The 14,366-nt window shown below is 56.2% G+C and overlaps 1 protein-coding gene across 1 annotated transcript; it reads right to left on the reverse strand.

Annotated features, from left to right (window-relative positions):
* Positions 1–9,670: 9,670 nt before the first annotated feature.
* Positions 9,671–13,534, reverse strand: LOC145339763 (zyxin-like). The gene is given in 5 exon segments (XM_080184293.1): positions 9,671–9,909; positions 10,212–10,332; positions 11,652–11,830; positions 13,367–13,450; positions 13,452–13,534. Coding segments are annotated over 5 exon segments (561 nt in total). The 5' UTR covers positions 13,512–13,534; the 3' UTR covers positions 9,671–9,792.
* Between the last annotated feature and the right edge of the window lie 832 nt (positions 13,535–14,366).

Raw genomic sequence — 14,366 nt, forward strand, 5'->3', positions numbered from 1 at the left:
AAAGAAAACAGCCCAATTTACCCAATCTTTCCTCATTACCCAGTCCTTCCATCCCAGGCAGCATCTTGGTAAACCTCCTCTGCACTCTCTCCAGTTTGACATCAGTGGTACTAAGGCGACCAGAACTGGATGCAGTACTCCAGACGCGGTCTAAGCAACGTTCTGTACAACTGTAGCATTAGACACCAGCTCTTGTACTCTATATCCCTTCCTATAAAGGCTAGCATTCCGTAAGCTTTCTTTGCAACCTTCTCTACCTGTGTTGCCACCTTCAGAGACTTGTGCACTTGCACCCCCAGGTCCCTCTGCATTTCTATACTCTTAATGGAGTGCCCCAGGGGTCGGTGCTGGGGCCTCAGCTTTTTACCATTTATATAGATGATCTGGAGGAGGGAACCGAGTGTAGTGTGTCGAAATTTGCTGATGACACCAAGATTGGTGGAACGGCAAATTGTGCGGAGGGTGTGGAGAGTCTGCAGAAGGATCTAGATAGGCTGGGCGAATGGGCCAGGAACTGGCAAATGGAATTTAATGTTGGCAAGTGTGAGGTGGTCCACTTTGGTAGGAAGAATGGTAGGAAGGATTATTACTTACATGGCGAAAAACTGCAGCAGGCGACGGTGCAGAGGGACCTCGGGGTCCTTGTGCATGAGTCGCAAAAACCCAGCCTGCAGGTGCAGCAGGTGGTCAGGAAGGCGAATGGGATGCTGGCCTTCATAGCGAGGGGGATTGAATATAAAAGTAGGGAGGTCTTGCTGCAGCTGTATAGGGCATTGGTGAGGCCGCAACTGGAGTACTGTGTGCAGTTTTGGGCGCCGCACTTACACAAGGATATTTTGGCCCTGGAGGGAGTGCAGAGGAGGTTTACTAGGCTGATACCGGAGTTGAGGGGGTTGAGCTATGAGGACAGGCTGAATAAATTAGGCTTGTACTCGTTAGAGTTTAGAAGAATGAGGGGAGATCTCATTGAGACGTATAAGATGATGAATGGGATGGATAGGATAGAGGTGGAGAGACTCTTCCTGCTCAGAAAGGACAGTAGGACTAGGGGGCACAGCCTCAAGATAAAAGGGGGGCGTTTTAGAACGGAGTTGAGGAGGAACTTCTTCACTCAAAGGGTGGTGAATCTCTGGAATTCTCTGCCCGTTGAAGTGGTGGAGGCTGCCTCGCTAAATATATTTAAGAAGCGGGTTGATGGGTTTTTGATAAGAGAGGGGATTAAGGGTTATGGGGAGAGGGCGGGAAAGTGGAACTGAGCCACGACAGATCAGCCATGATCTTATTGAATGGCGGGGCAGGCTCGAAGGGCTAGATGGCCTACTCCTGCTCCTATTTCTTATGTTCGTAATGTATCGACAGAAGGGAATCAGGACAGGTTGTTGCTCTAGTCATATCTTCATAGAAATCCAGTAAGTTTGTTAAACACGAGTTCCCCTTAACAAATCCGTGCTGCGTCTGCTCGATCAAACCATTCCTTTCCAGGTGCCTCGCTATTTCTTCTTTGATGACGGATTCAAGCATTTTTCCAACTACAGACGTTAAACTAACCGGCCTATAATTCCCTGCCTTTTGCGTGCTACCTTTTTTAAACAGCGTATCTCTATCCGTCCACCTCACCCTCCCTGGACCCATCTCATAGAACAGAGAAAAACTACAGCACAGACAGGCCCTTCAGCCCACAAGTTGATGCTATCCCTACCTACCAGGCCTATCTATAACCCCCAATCCCATTAGATCCCAGATACTCATCCAGAAGTCTCTTAAAAGACCCCAGCGAGTTCACCTCTACCACCACCGCCGATTCCACTCACTCACCACCCTCTGAGTGAAAAACTTACCCCTGACATCTCCTCTGTACCTGCTCCCCAGCACCTTAAACCCTGTGTCCCTCTCGTAGCGACCATTTCAGCCCTGGGAAATAGCCTCCGAGAATCCACCCTATCTATACCTCTCAACATCTTATAAACCTCTATCAGGTCGCCTCTCAACCTTCGTCTCTCCAGGGAGAAGAGTCCCAGCTCCCTCAACCTATCCTCATAAGGCATGCCTCCCAATCCAGGCAACATCCTTGTAAATCTCCTCTGCACCCTCTCAATAGCTTCCACATCCTTCCTGTAGTGAGGTGACCAGAACTGTGCACAGTACTCCAAGTGGGGTCTGACAAGGGTCTTATAAAGTTGCAGCGTTACCTCCCGACTCCTAAACTCAATCCCTCGATTAATGAAACCTCCCGACTCCTAAACTCAATCCCTCGATTAATGAAACCTCCCGACTCCTAAACTCAATCCCTCGATTAATGAAACCTCCCGACTCCTAAACTCAATCCCACAATTAATGAAACCTCCCGACTCCTAAACTCAATCCCTCGATTAATGAAACCTCCCGACTCCTAAACTCAATCCCACAATTAATGAAACCTCCCGACTCCTAAACTCAATCCCTCGATTAATGAAGGCCAGTACACCATATCTAGTGTGGGTGGACAGTGCGGGTGTGGTGTGGGTGGACAGTGTGGGTGTGGTGTGGGTGGACAGTGTGGGTGCGGTGCGGGTGGACAGTGTGGGTGTGGTGCGGGTGGACAGTGTGGGTGTGGTGCGGGTGGACAGTGTGGGTGTGGTGTGGGTGGACAGTGTGGGCGTCGTGTGGGTGGACAGTGTGGGCGTCGTGTGGGTGGACAGTGTGGGTGGACAGTGTGGGTGTGGTGTGGGTGGACAGTATGGGTGGACAGTGTGGGTGGACAGTGTGGGTGTGGTGTGGGTGGACAGTGTGGGTGGACAGTGTGGGTGTGGTGTGGGTGTGGTGTGGGTGGACAGTGTGGGTGTGGTGTGGGTGGACAGTGTGGGTGTGGTGTGGGTGGACAGTGTGGGTGTGGTGTGGGTGGACAGTGTGGGTGGACAGTGTGGGTGGACAGTGTGGGTGCGGTGTGGGTGGACAGTGTGGGTGGACAGTGTGGGTGTGGTGTGGGTGGACAGTGTGGGTGTGGTGTGGGTGGACAGTGTGGGTGCGGTGTGGGTGGACAGTGCGGGTGGACAGTGCGGGTGGACAGTGTGGGTGGACAGTGTGGGTGGACAGTGTGGGTGTGGTGTGGGTGCGGTGTGGGTGGACAGTGTGGGTGCGGTGTGGGTGGACAGTGTGGGTGGACAGTGTGGGTGTGGTGTGGGTGGACAGTGTGGGTGGACAGTGTGGGTGTGGTGTGGGTGGACAGTGTGGGTGGACAGTGTGGGTGGACGGTGTGGTGTGGGTGGACAGTGTGGGTGGACAGTGTGGGTGGACAGTGTGGGTGGACAGTGTGGGTGGGGTGTGGGTGGACAGTGTGGGTGCGGTGTGGGTGGACAGTGTGGGTGTGGTGTGGGTGGACAGTGTGGGTGTGGTGTGGGTGGACAGTGTGGGTGGACAGTGTGGGTGGACAGTGTGGGTGGACAGTGTGGGTGTGGTGTGGGTGGACAGTGTGGGTGGACAGTGTGGGTGTGGTGTGGGTGGACAGTGTGGGTGGACAGTGTGGGTGGACAGTGTGGGTGTGGTGTGGACAGTGTGGGTGGACAGTGTGGGTGGACAGTGTGGGTGTGGTGTGGACAGTGTGGGTGGACAGTGTGGGTGGACAGTGTGGGTGTGGTGTGGGTGGACAGTGTGGGTGGACAGTGTGGGTGTGGTGTGGACAGTGTGGGTGGACAGTGTGGGTGGACAGTGTGGGTGTGGTGTGGGTGGACAGTGTGGGTGGACAGTGTGGGTGGACAGTGTGGGTGGACAGTGTGGGTGTGGTGTGGTGTGGGTGGACAGTGTGGGTGTGGTGTGGGTGGACAGTGTGGGTGGACAGTGTGGGTGCGGTGTGGGTGGACAGTGTGGGTGCGGTGTGGGTGTGGTGTGGGTGGACAGTGTGGGTGCAGTGTGGGTGGACAGTGTGGGTGGACAGTGTGGGTGGACAGTGTGGGTGGACAGTGTGGGTGTGGTGTGGGTGGACAGTGTGGGTGGACAGTGTGGGTGGACAGTGTGGGTGTGGTGTGGGTGGACAGTGTGGGTGGACAGTGTGGGTGCGGTGTGGGTGGACAGTGTGGGTGGACAGTGTGGGTGGACAGTGTGGGTGTGGTGTGGGTGGACAGTGTGGGTGGACAGTGTGGGTGGACAGTGTGGGTGTGGTGTGGGTGGACAGTGTGGGTGGACAGTGTGGGTGGACAGTGTGGGTGGACAGTGTGGGTGTGGTGTGGTGTGGTGTGGGTGGACAGTGTGGGTGTGGTGTGGGTGGACAGTGTGGGTGGACAGTGTGGGTGCGGTGTGGGTGGACAGTGTGGGTGCGGTGTGGGTGGACAGTGTGGGTGGACAGTGTGGGTGGACAGTGTGGGTGGACAGTGTGGGTGTGGTGTGGGTGGACAGTGTGGGTGTGGTGTGGGTGGACAGTGTGGGTGTGGTGTGGGTGGACAGTGTGGGTGGACAGTGTGGGTGGACAGTGTGGGTGGACAGTGTGGGTGGGGTGTGGGTGGACAGTGTGGGTGTGGTGTGGGTGGACAGTGTGGGTGTGGTGTGGGTGGACAGTGGGGGTGTGGTGTGGGTGTGGTGTGGGTGCGGTGTGGGTGGACAGTGTGGGTGTGGTGTGGGTGGACAGTGTGGGTGTGGTGTGGGTGGACAGTGTGGGTGGACAGTGTGGGTGTGGTGTGGGTGGACAGTGTGGGTGGACAGTGTGGGTGCAGTGTGGGTGGACAGTGTGGGTGCGGTGTGGGTGTGGTGCGGGTGGACAGTGTGGGTGCGGTGTGGGTGGACAGTGTGGGTGGACAGTGTGGGTGTGGTGTGGGTGGACAGTGTGGGTGGACAGTGTGGGTGGACAGTGTGGGTGCGGTGTGGGTGGACAGTGTGGGTGGACAGTGTGGGTGGACAGTGTGGGTGTGGTGTGGGTGGACAGTGCGGGTGGACAGTGTGGGTGGACAGTGTGGGTGGACAGTGTGGGTGGACAGTGTGGGTGCGGTGTGGGTGGACAGTGTGGGTGGACAGTGTGGGTGGACAGTGTGGGTGGACAGTGTGGGTGCAGTGTGGGTGGACAGTGTGGGTGGACAGTGTGGGTGCGGTGTGGGTGGACAGTGTGGGTGTGGTGTGGGTGGACAGTGTGGGTGTTGTGTGGTGTGGACGGACTGCTGCCTTGGTGCTGTGGCATTGCACGTTTTTGCTGCATTAATGCTGTGGATTGCTGCATTGGTGCTGGTGCCACCAGTGATTGGCACATGGCATTTGTGCTGCTCCCAATGACCACATGGGCTGATGCATTGGTGCTGCTGCATTACAAGTTATTGCAGATGCCTTGGCGCTGCATTAGTGCTGCTGCATTGCAACTGCATTGCTGGTGGTGCTCCCAGTGGCTGGCACAGGGTTGCTGCATCGGTGCTGCTATTCCCTGCTGCATTGTTGCAGCTGCATGTGGAGAGATGTGGTGCACGGCGCTGCTGCGCTGCGTTTGGTGCTATTGGTGCTGGTGCATTCCTCCTGCCGCATGAGTGCTAGATCACAAACGAGGGCTGCACTAGTGCTGCTACTTTCCTACATTGCAAGTTTTGCAGCATTGCAAAGTTTTGATGCATTGATGCCGCTGCACTGCAGCTGCGTTGGTGCTGCATTGCCGTGTCATGCCTCCTGCTGCATTGGCGCTCAATCACAAAGGGGTGATGCATTGGTGCTGCTGCACCTAGTGCCTGGTATAGGAATGCTGCATTGCTGCTGCAACAAGTGACTGACACTGGGCCACTGCATTGGTTCAGATTCTTGTCATCACTGGCGCACAGCCTCTTTATTTGGTGCTGATGCATCGGTGCTGCTGCATTGCTCCTGCATTCATCGTGCTGCATTGGTGCCGTTGCACTGGTGTATTACAAACAACTGCTGTAGTGGTGCATTTGCATTGGTGCTTCTACCAGTGACTGACATCGGTTTGCTGCATTGGAGCTGCGGCACGCCCTAGGGCTGCTGCATTGGTGCAAGTGCGTGTAGTTACTGGCTCGGGGCTGCTGCATTGGTGCAAGTGCATGTCGTTACTGGCACTGGGCCTCTGCATTCCGCAGGTTGCATTGGAGCCACTGCACTGCTGCATGACAAAAGGTCACTTCACTGGTGCATTTGCATTAGCATCGCAACCAGTGGCTGGCACAGGGCCGCTGCATTGGTGCAGGTGCACTGGTGTTGCATTGCTGTCGCGCCCCTGGCGCTGCATTACTGCTGCTGGTTCCGTTGTCCGTCCACTCCACCTATCGGCCGCCAGCCGCAGCGCGATACAGCCGACGGGCGCTAGATGGCGGACGAGGGCTGCGGCTGGCGGCCGATATGTGGAGTGGACGGACAATATGGCTGATATGTGGAGTGGCAGGAACTCAGCAGCACCAATGCAGCCTCCCTGTGCCAGTCACTGTTAGCGACGCCAAACCATCAGCAGTAATGCAGCGGCAGTAATGCAGCACTGGTGCATCAGCACCAATGCAGTAGCCCTGTGCCAGTCACTGTTTGTGACGCCAATGCAGGAATGTGACACCAATGCAGCACCGGCGCTGCAGCACCAATGCAGCAGCCCTGTGCTAATAACCACGGGCGCCCGCACCAATGCAGCGGCCCTGTGCCACTGGTTGCGACGCTGGTGCAAATGCACCAACAAAGTGGCCTTTTGCCACACAGCAGTCCCGTGGCTCCAATGCAACACGGGGAAACGCAGCAGCACCAATGCAGCAGCCCTGTGCTAGTAACCATGCACAACAACACCAATGCAGCAGCCCTGTGCTAGTAACCACGCACAACAACACCAATGCAGCAGCCCTGTGCTCATAACCACATGCATCAGTACCAATGCAGCAGCCCTGTGCTAGTAACCACGTGCAACAGCACCAATGCAGCAGCTCTGTGCTAGTAACCACGCACAACAACACCAATGCAGCAGCCCTGTGCTCGTAACCACATGCATCAGTACCAATGCAGCAGCCCTGTGCTAGTAACCACGTGCAACAGCACCAATGCAGCAGCTCTGTGCTAGTAACCACGCCCAACAGCACCAATGCAGCAGCCCTGTGCTCGTAACCACATGCATCAGTACCAATGCAGCAGCCCTGTGCTAGTAACCACGCACATCAACACCAATGCAGCAGCCCTGTGCTAGTAACCACGTGCAACAGCACCAATGCAGCAGCTCTGTGCTAGTAACCACGCCCAACAGCACCAATGCAGCAGCCCTGTGCTAGTAACCACACACATCAGCACCAATGCAGCAGCCCTGTGTTAGTAACCACGCACATCAACACCAATGCAGCAGCCCTGTGTTAGTAACCACGCACATCAGCACCAATGCAGCAGCCCTGTGCTAGTAACCACGCACATCAGCACCAATGCAGCAGCCCAGTGCTAGTAACCACGCACAACAGCACCAACGCAGCAGCCCTGAGCTAGCAACCACGCGCAACAGCACCAATGCAGCAGCCCTGTGCTAGTAACCACGCGCATCAGCACCAATGCAGCAGCCCTGTGCTAGTAACCACGCGCATCAGCACCAATGCAGCAGCCCTGTGCTAGTAACCACGCGCATCAGCACCAATGCAGCAGCCCTGTGCTAGTAACCACGCACAACAGCACCAATGCAGCAGCCCTGAGCCAGTCACTGTCAGTGACACCAATGCAGGAAATGCGACAGCAATGCAGCACCAGTGCAGCAGCCCTGAGCTCCCGGACACCGCTGGGCAACTCGGCACCCACCCTCCCTCCCTCCCTCCAACACCCTCACCCAGCCCAATCTGACCCCCCCCCCCTCCCCCACTCAATGCCCGGGGACGTTGCCCGCTAACCGGCCGACATGGGTAAATTCGCACCCCCCCCCCCCACCCCCCAGCACCCCCCCCGGACCCTTGTTCCACCCACCGTGAACCCAAGCACTCCAGACTGGATGTTCACACCGACCCAGGGCTCTCCTCCGAGTCGCCACTTTTCAAATCTCGGCGCAAGGTCAGAATTCAGCCGGCTTCCACTCACTAAACCCTTGGAGTGGCCGCCGGCCCTCAGGACAACTCACTAACCAATTTATAATCCGGCACGGAAATCATTATCCAATTGAGGGGCGAACCCAAAGGTGTAGGGTAGGGGGGGATTGGCCGTGCTAAATTGTCCCTTAGTGTCCAAAGATGTGTAGGTTAGGGGGGATTGGCCATGCTAAATTGTCCCTTAGTGTCCCAAAGATGTGTAGGTTAGGGTGGATTGGCCATGCTAAATTGACCCTTAGTGTCCAAAGATGTGTAGGTTAGGGGGGATTGGCCATGCTAAATTGTCCCTTAGTGTCCCAAAGATGTGTAGGTTAGGGTGGATTGGCCATGCTAAATTGACCCTTAGTGTCCAAAGATGTGTAGGTTAGGGTGGATTGGCCATGCTAAATTGTCCCTTAGTGTCCCAAAGATGTGTAGGTTAGGGTGGATTGGCCATGCTAAATTGTCCCTTAGTGTCCAAAGATGTGTAGGTTAGGGGGATTGGCCATGCTAAATTGTCCCTTAGTGTCCAAAGATGTGTAGGTTAGGGGGGATTGGCCATGCTAAATTGTCCCTTAGTGTCCAAAGATGTGTAGGTTAGGGTGGATTGGCCATGCTAAATTGTCCCTTAGTGTCCAAAGATGTGTAGGTTAGGGTGGATTGGCCATGCTAAATTGTCCCTTAGTGTCCAAAGATGTGTAGGTTAGGGGGATTGGCCATGCTAAATTGTCCCTTAGTGTCCAAAGATGTGTAGGCTAGGGGGGATTGGCCGTGCTAAATTGTCCCTTAGTGTCCAAAGATGTGTAGGTTAGGGTGGATTGGCCATGCTAAATTGTCCCTTAGTGTCCAAAGATGTGTAGGTTAGGGTGGATTGGCCATGCTAAATTGTCCCTTAGTGTCCAAAGATGTGTAGGTTAGGGGGGATTGGCCATGCTAAATTGTCCCTTAGTGTCCAAAGATGTGTAGGTTAGGGGGGATTGGCCATGCTAAATTGTCCCTTAGTGTCCCAAAGATGTGTAGGTTAGGGTGGATTGGCCATGCTAAATTGACCCTTAGTGTCCAAAGATGTGTAGGTTAGGGTGGATTGGCCATGCTAAATTGTCCCTTAGTGTCCAAAGATGTGTAGGTTAGGGTGGATTGGCCATGCTAAATTGTCCCTTAGTGTCCAAAGATGTGTAGGTTAGGGGGGATTGGCCATGCTAAATTGCCCCCTTAGTGTCAGGGGGATTAGTAGGGTGGATATGAAGGGTTACAAGGATAGGGCCTGGGTGGGATTGGTGTCGGAGAACTGCAGGGACTCCAAACGCGGCCTTTTAATGTTGTCTCTTACGAAAAGCGGCGAGACGGTTACGTGGCTAAGATGGGCTGTGGGAGCAATTGGGGTTAGCTTGGGTGCCGGGGGTGGGGGGGGGAGGCGGTTTAAAAAATGGGGTAGCATTGGGCCGAAGGGCCTGTTTCCATTGCTGCGAACCCCTGTGAGGTGAATCAGACTCAGTGCCAGACCCGTAGAGAAGGGTGACGGCCTGTCCTGCCGAGTGCCAGTTCTTCTCCCAAAGCTTTGTCCCAATAAGACTGACTGGTGCAGCCCCCAAGTCTGACTCTCCCACAACAAACTCCCGGCCAACGGACAGAGGTTCACAAGTCAGGCGGAGGCAGTGAGTTTTGTAAATCATCTTCTCTTGGGATTTTATTTTACTTTGTCACAGCGGGAACTCGTGGGCGAGGGCAGGGAGCGAGGAAGGTCGGCCTTGAGCCTGGGTGGAGGTCCCTGGAGAGAAGGAGGGAGCCCTCCCAGGGAAGACAGGAGACCGCAGCGGGGGTTCACTCAACTCCGCAATCCTTTGTTCACTCGGGACTTGTGACACCCCAGGCACAGGATGTGGCCGTCCAGGGGGTAACAGCCGTCCTCATTGGCCTCCGACGAGAGCTGCTTTGAACAGTCCTGGGATTGAATGAGAAGAGTGAGGTTAGAGAGGGTCCTGAGGTCAAAATGGGGAGAGAGAGAGACAGGGAGAGACAGGGAGAGACAGGGAGAGAGAGAGAGACAGAGAGAGAGAGAGAGAGACAGAGACAGAGAGAGAGAGACAGAGAGAGAGAGAGAGAGAGACAGAGACAGAGAGACAGAGACAGAGAGACAGAGAGAGAGAGAGAGACAGAGAGAGAGAGAGAGAGACAGACAGACAGACAGAGAGAGACAGACAGACAGACAGACAGACGGACGGAGGGTGTAGTGAGTGTCCTTGCCTCACAGCGATAACACTTGACGTGGAAATTCTTTTCCAGTGCTATAATTCGGACTGTTTCATCTTTCCCGTCTTCCGGAACGATGGGCTCGTTACACACACTGCACTTGGGAGCAAATTTCCTGGAATCACACAGGACACAACCGTCAGTCCCTCACTCACTCACTCACTCACTCACTCACTCCATCCCTCACTCACTCCCTCACTCACTCACTCACTCACTCCTTCACTCACACTCCATCCCTCACTCACTCACTCACTCACTCACTCACTCCCTCAGTCCCTCACTCACTCCCTCACTCACTCCTTCACTCCCTCACTTCTGGGACAGTCCCACACTCAATCCCTCACTCACTCACCCTGTCCATCCCTCCCTCACTCACTCCCTCCCTCACTCACTCCCTCCCTCACTCCCTCCCTCCTGGGACAGTCCCTCCCTCACTCCCTCCCTCCTGGGACAGTCCCTCCCTCACTCCCTCACACCCGGGACAGTCCCTCACTCACTCCCTCACTCACTCCCGGGACAGTCCCACACTCACTCCCTCACTCACACCCAGGACAGTCCCACACTCACTCCCTCACTCACTCCCGGGACAGTCCCACACTCACTCCCTCCCTCACTCCCTCACTCATTCCCTCCCTCACTCCCTCACTCACTCCCGGGACAGTCCCACACTCACTCCCTCACTCACTCCCGGGACAGTCCCACACTCACTCCCTCACTCACTCCCTCACTCACTCCCTCCCTCACTCCCGGGACAGTCCCACACTCACTCCCTCACTCACTCCCGGGACAGTCCCACACTCACTCCCTCACTCACTCCCTCACTCACTCCCTCCCTCACTCCCGGGACAGTCCCACACTCACTTCCTCCCTCACTCCCTCACTCACTCCCTCCCTCACTCACTCCCGGGACAGTCCCACACTCACTCCCTCACTCACTCCCGGGACAGTCCCACACTCACTCCCTCACACTCCCTCACTCACTCCCTCCCTCACTCCCGGGACAGTCCCACACTCACTCCCTCACTCACTCCCTCCCTCACTCCCTCACTCACTCCCGGGACAGTCCCACACTCACTCCCTCACTCACTCCCTCACTCACTCCCTCCCTCACTCACTCCCGGGACAGTCCCACACTCACTCCCTCACTCACTCCCTCACTCACTCCCTCCCTCACTCCCTCCCTCACTCCTGGGACAGTCCCACACTCACTCCCTCCCTCACTCCCTCACACCCGGGACAGTCCCACACTCACTCCCTCCCTCACTCCCGAGACAGTCCCACACTCAATCCCTCCCTCACTCACTCCCGAGATAGTTCCCCTCCCTCACACCCGGGATAGTCACACACTCACTCCCTCGCACCCGGGACAGTTCCCCCTCTCTCCCCGTCTCCCACTCCTCTCCCCTCCCTCTCCCCCTCTCCCTCCCCCCTCACCGATGATAGTCCTCCACACAGTACACGTTCTGCTCTGGGTCCACGATGAAGGGTTGTCCGTCGAGGGGTTTTTTACAGGAGGTACAGGTGAAACATTTCGGGTGGAAGGTTTTTCCCGTGGCCCTCAGCAGCTTCTCGGTGATGGGCTGGTTGCAAACTGCACACTTCTCCAGCGTGTTCTGTGGGGAATGGAAAGATCCCGTCGGTTATCCCGGGAACGGCGCCCCCGTCCGGAGCATCGCACCCACCCAGCCCCCGTCCTTCACCTCCCACCCTTCTGTCTCTCCCTCTCTCTCTCTTTCTCTCTCTCCGACTCTCACTCTCTCTCCAGCAAGTATAACATTGTTGTTGAAGACACTGTGGTTAGAATTGAGGGGTGCAGTGGAAGGAAGATTCTCCGCCCTCCCCCCAAAAGGTGGTGGGGGGGGGGGGGGGTGGGGTTATACCTTCCTGATAATGATGGAAAGACAGAGTGGCCATACCATACTCAGTAACTACAGCCGGTGAAAGGGTTACGAACAGAGATATATATAGATATCCTGTATGCCGTGAGCAAGCAAGCAGAGATAAGAAGCCTGGGGTAAGATTATGACACAAGGTGTTGTGTTGATCTGTATCCTAACATTCAGACACAGCCTGACATTCAGAGCTATAGAGTCCTAGAGGTTTACAGCAGGGAAACAGGCCATTTGGCCCAACTTGTCCATGCTACCCCCTTTTTGTAAACTAATCCCATTTGCCCCCATATCCCTCTATACCCATCGTACCCGTGTAACTGTCTAAACGCTTTTTAAAAGATAAAATTGTCCCCGCCTCTACTACCACCTCTGGCAGCTCGTTCCAGACACTCACCACCCTCTGGGTGAAAAAATTACCCCCTCTGGACCCTTCTGTATCTCTCCCCTCTCACCTTAAACCCTCTGCCCTCTAGTTTTAGGCTCCCCTACCTTTGGGGAAAAGATATTGACTATCGAGCTGATCTGTGCCCCCTCATTATTTTATAGACCTCTATAAGATCACCCCTCTACGCTCCAGAGAAAAAAGTCCCAGTCTATCCCAGCCTCTCCTTATAACTCAATCCATCAAGTCCCCGGTAACGTCCTAGTAAATCTTTTCTGCCCTCTTTCTAGTTTAATAATATCCTTTCTATTAAAAGCCTTACGCCGAATGGATATTATAATGAAACAAGTGTACATTTAATGTATGTTTTAATAGCTGTACGGTGTAACCTTAATCAATAACCCTGAAAGGATCGAGATATCTCGCACACTGCGATCGGTGTACGTTAATTATTTGTGATTGAGTTGGAAACTCTTAACCGTTTGCGGGTTCCTGGATTTGGGGGTTCTGACTAGTTACCGGTTCTGAGCTGTGACTGCACAGCACCCTCACGATATCGCTGACATCAGAGCAGCTGTTTAAGGGAACTCCGTGACCCGGTCTGGTGCCCTGAAGGATAAAGTTGTGCTTAATATCAAAGGCCGGAATCAGGGGGTAGGGATTCTCACAGTTTGGGTGTGGCGGGGGAAGTGGGGAGTCCCCCCCTCTCTCTCTCTCTCTCTTTCCGCAGCAAGTAGAACATTGTTGTTGGAGACATCATGGTGAGAAATTAGGGGTTTCAGAGGGAGAAAGATTCTCATCCCCCCCTCCATCACATCGTGACTTTCTCTCTCCCCATCCCTCCCTCTCCCTCCCTCCCTCCGTCCCTCACTCACGTTGTGACAGCTCTCGCACAGAGGTTCCCCGTTGACCTCGTAGAACTGTTCCCCCTGGAGCTCCCGGTGACATCTATCGCAGAAAGAAGCACTCGACGTGGAAGAGTTTCCCCATCGCCTTCACAGCAGCCTCACTGCGGGACATATCCTTCCGACACCTCGCACACGTCTCTGACCGGGGGGGGCACAGAGGGTCAAATCAAACTCTCCCTCCCACGTCCCGCACACACGTCCCTCCCGCTCCCACGTCCCCGCACCCACGTCCCTCCCGCTCCCACGTCCCGCACCCACGTCCCTCCCGCTCCCACGTCCCGCACCCACGTCCCCCCGCTCCCACGTCCCGCACCCACGTCCCTCCCGCTCCCACGTCCCGCACCCACGTCCCTCCCGCTCCCACGTCCCGCACCCACGTCCCTCCCGCTCCCACGTCCCGCACCCATGTCCCTCCCCGCTCCCACGTCCCGCACCCATGTCCCTCCCGCTCCCACGTCCCGCTCCCACGTCCCGCACCCACATCTCTCCCGCTCCCACGTCCCGCACCCACGTCCCTCCCAGTCCCACATCTCCATCCCCCCTCCCCCATCTCCCTCTTCCCTGCCCCCTCCACTCCTCCCTGCCCCTTCCACTCTTCCCCTCCACTCCTCCCTATCCCCTCCACTCCTCCCTGCCCCCTCCACTCCTCCCTGCCCCTCCACTCCTCCCTGCCCCCTCCACTCTTCCCCTCCACTCCTCCCTATCCCCTCCACTCCTCCCTGCCCCCTCCACTCCTCCCTGCCCCCTCCACTCCTCCTGCCCCCCTCCACTCCTCCCTGCCCCCCTCCACTCTTCCCCTCCACTCCTCCCTGCCCCTCCACCCCTCCCTGCCCCCTCCACCCCTCCCCCTCCACCCCTTCACCCCTCTCCCGCTCCCCGCCCCCACCCCCTCTCCCCCCTCCCGCCCCCACCCCCCTCACCCCTCCACTCCTCCCTCCCCTCTCCCCACCTCCTCCTCTCCCTTCTC

Source organism: Carcharhinus amblyrhynchos, unplaced genomic scaffold (genome assembly GCF_965287045.1).
Source record: "Carcharhinus amblyrhynchos unplaced genomic scaffold, sCarAmb.v2.hapA scaffold_661, whole genome shotgun sequence".
Classification (NCBI taxonomy): domain Eukaryota; kingdom Metazoa; phylum Chordata; class Chondrichthyes; order Carcharhiniformes; family Carcharhinidae; genus Carcharhinus; species Carcharhinus amblyrhynchos.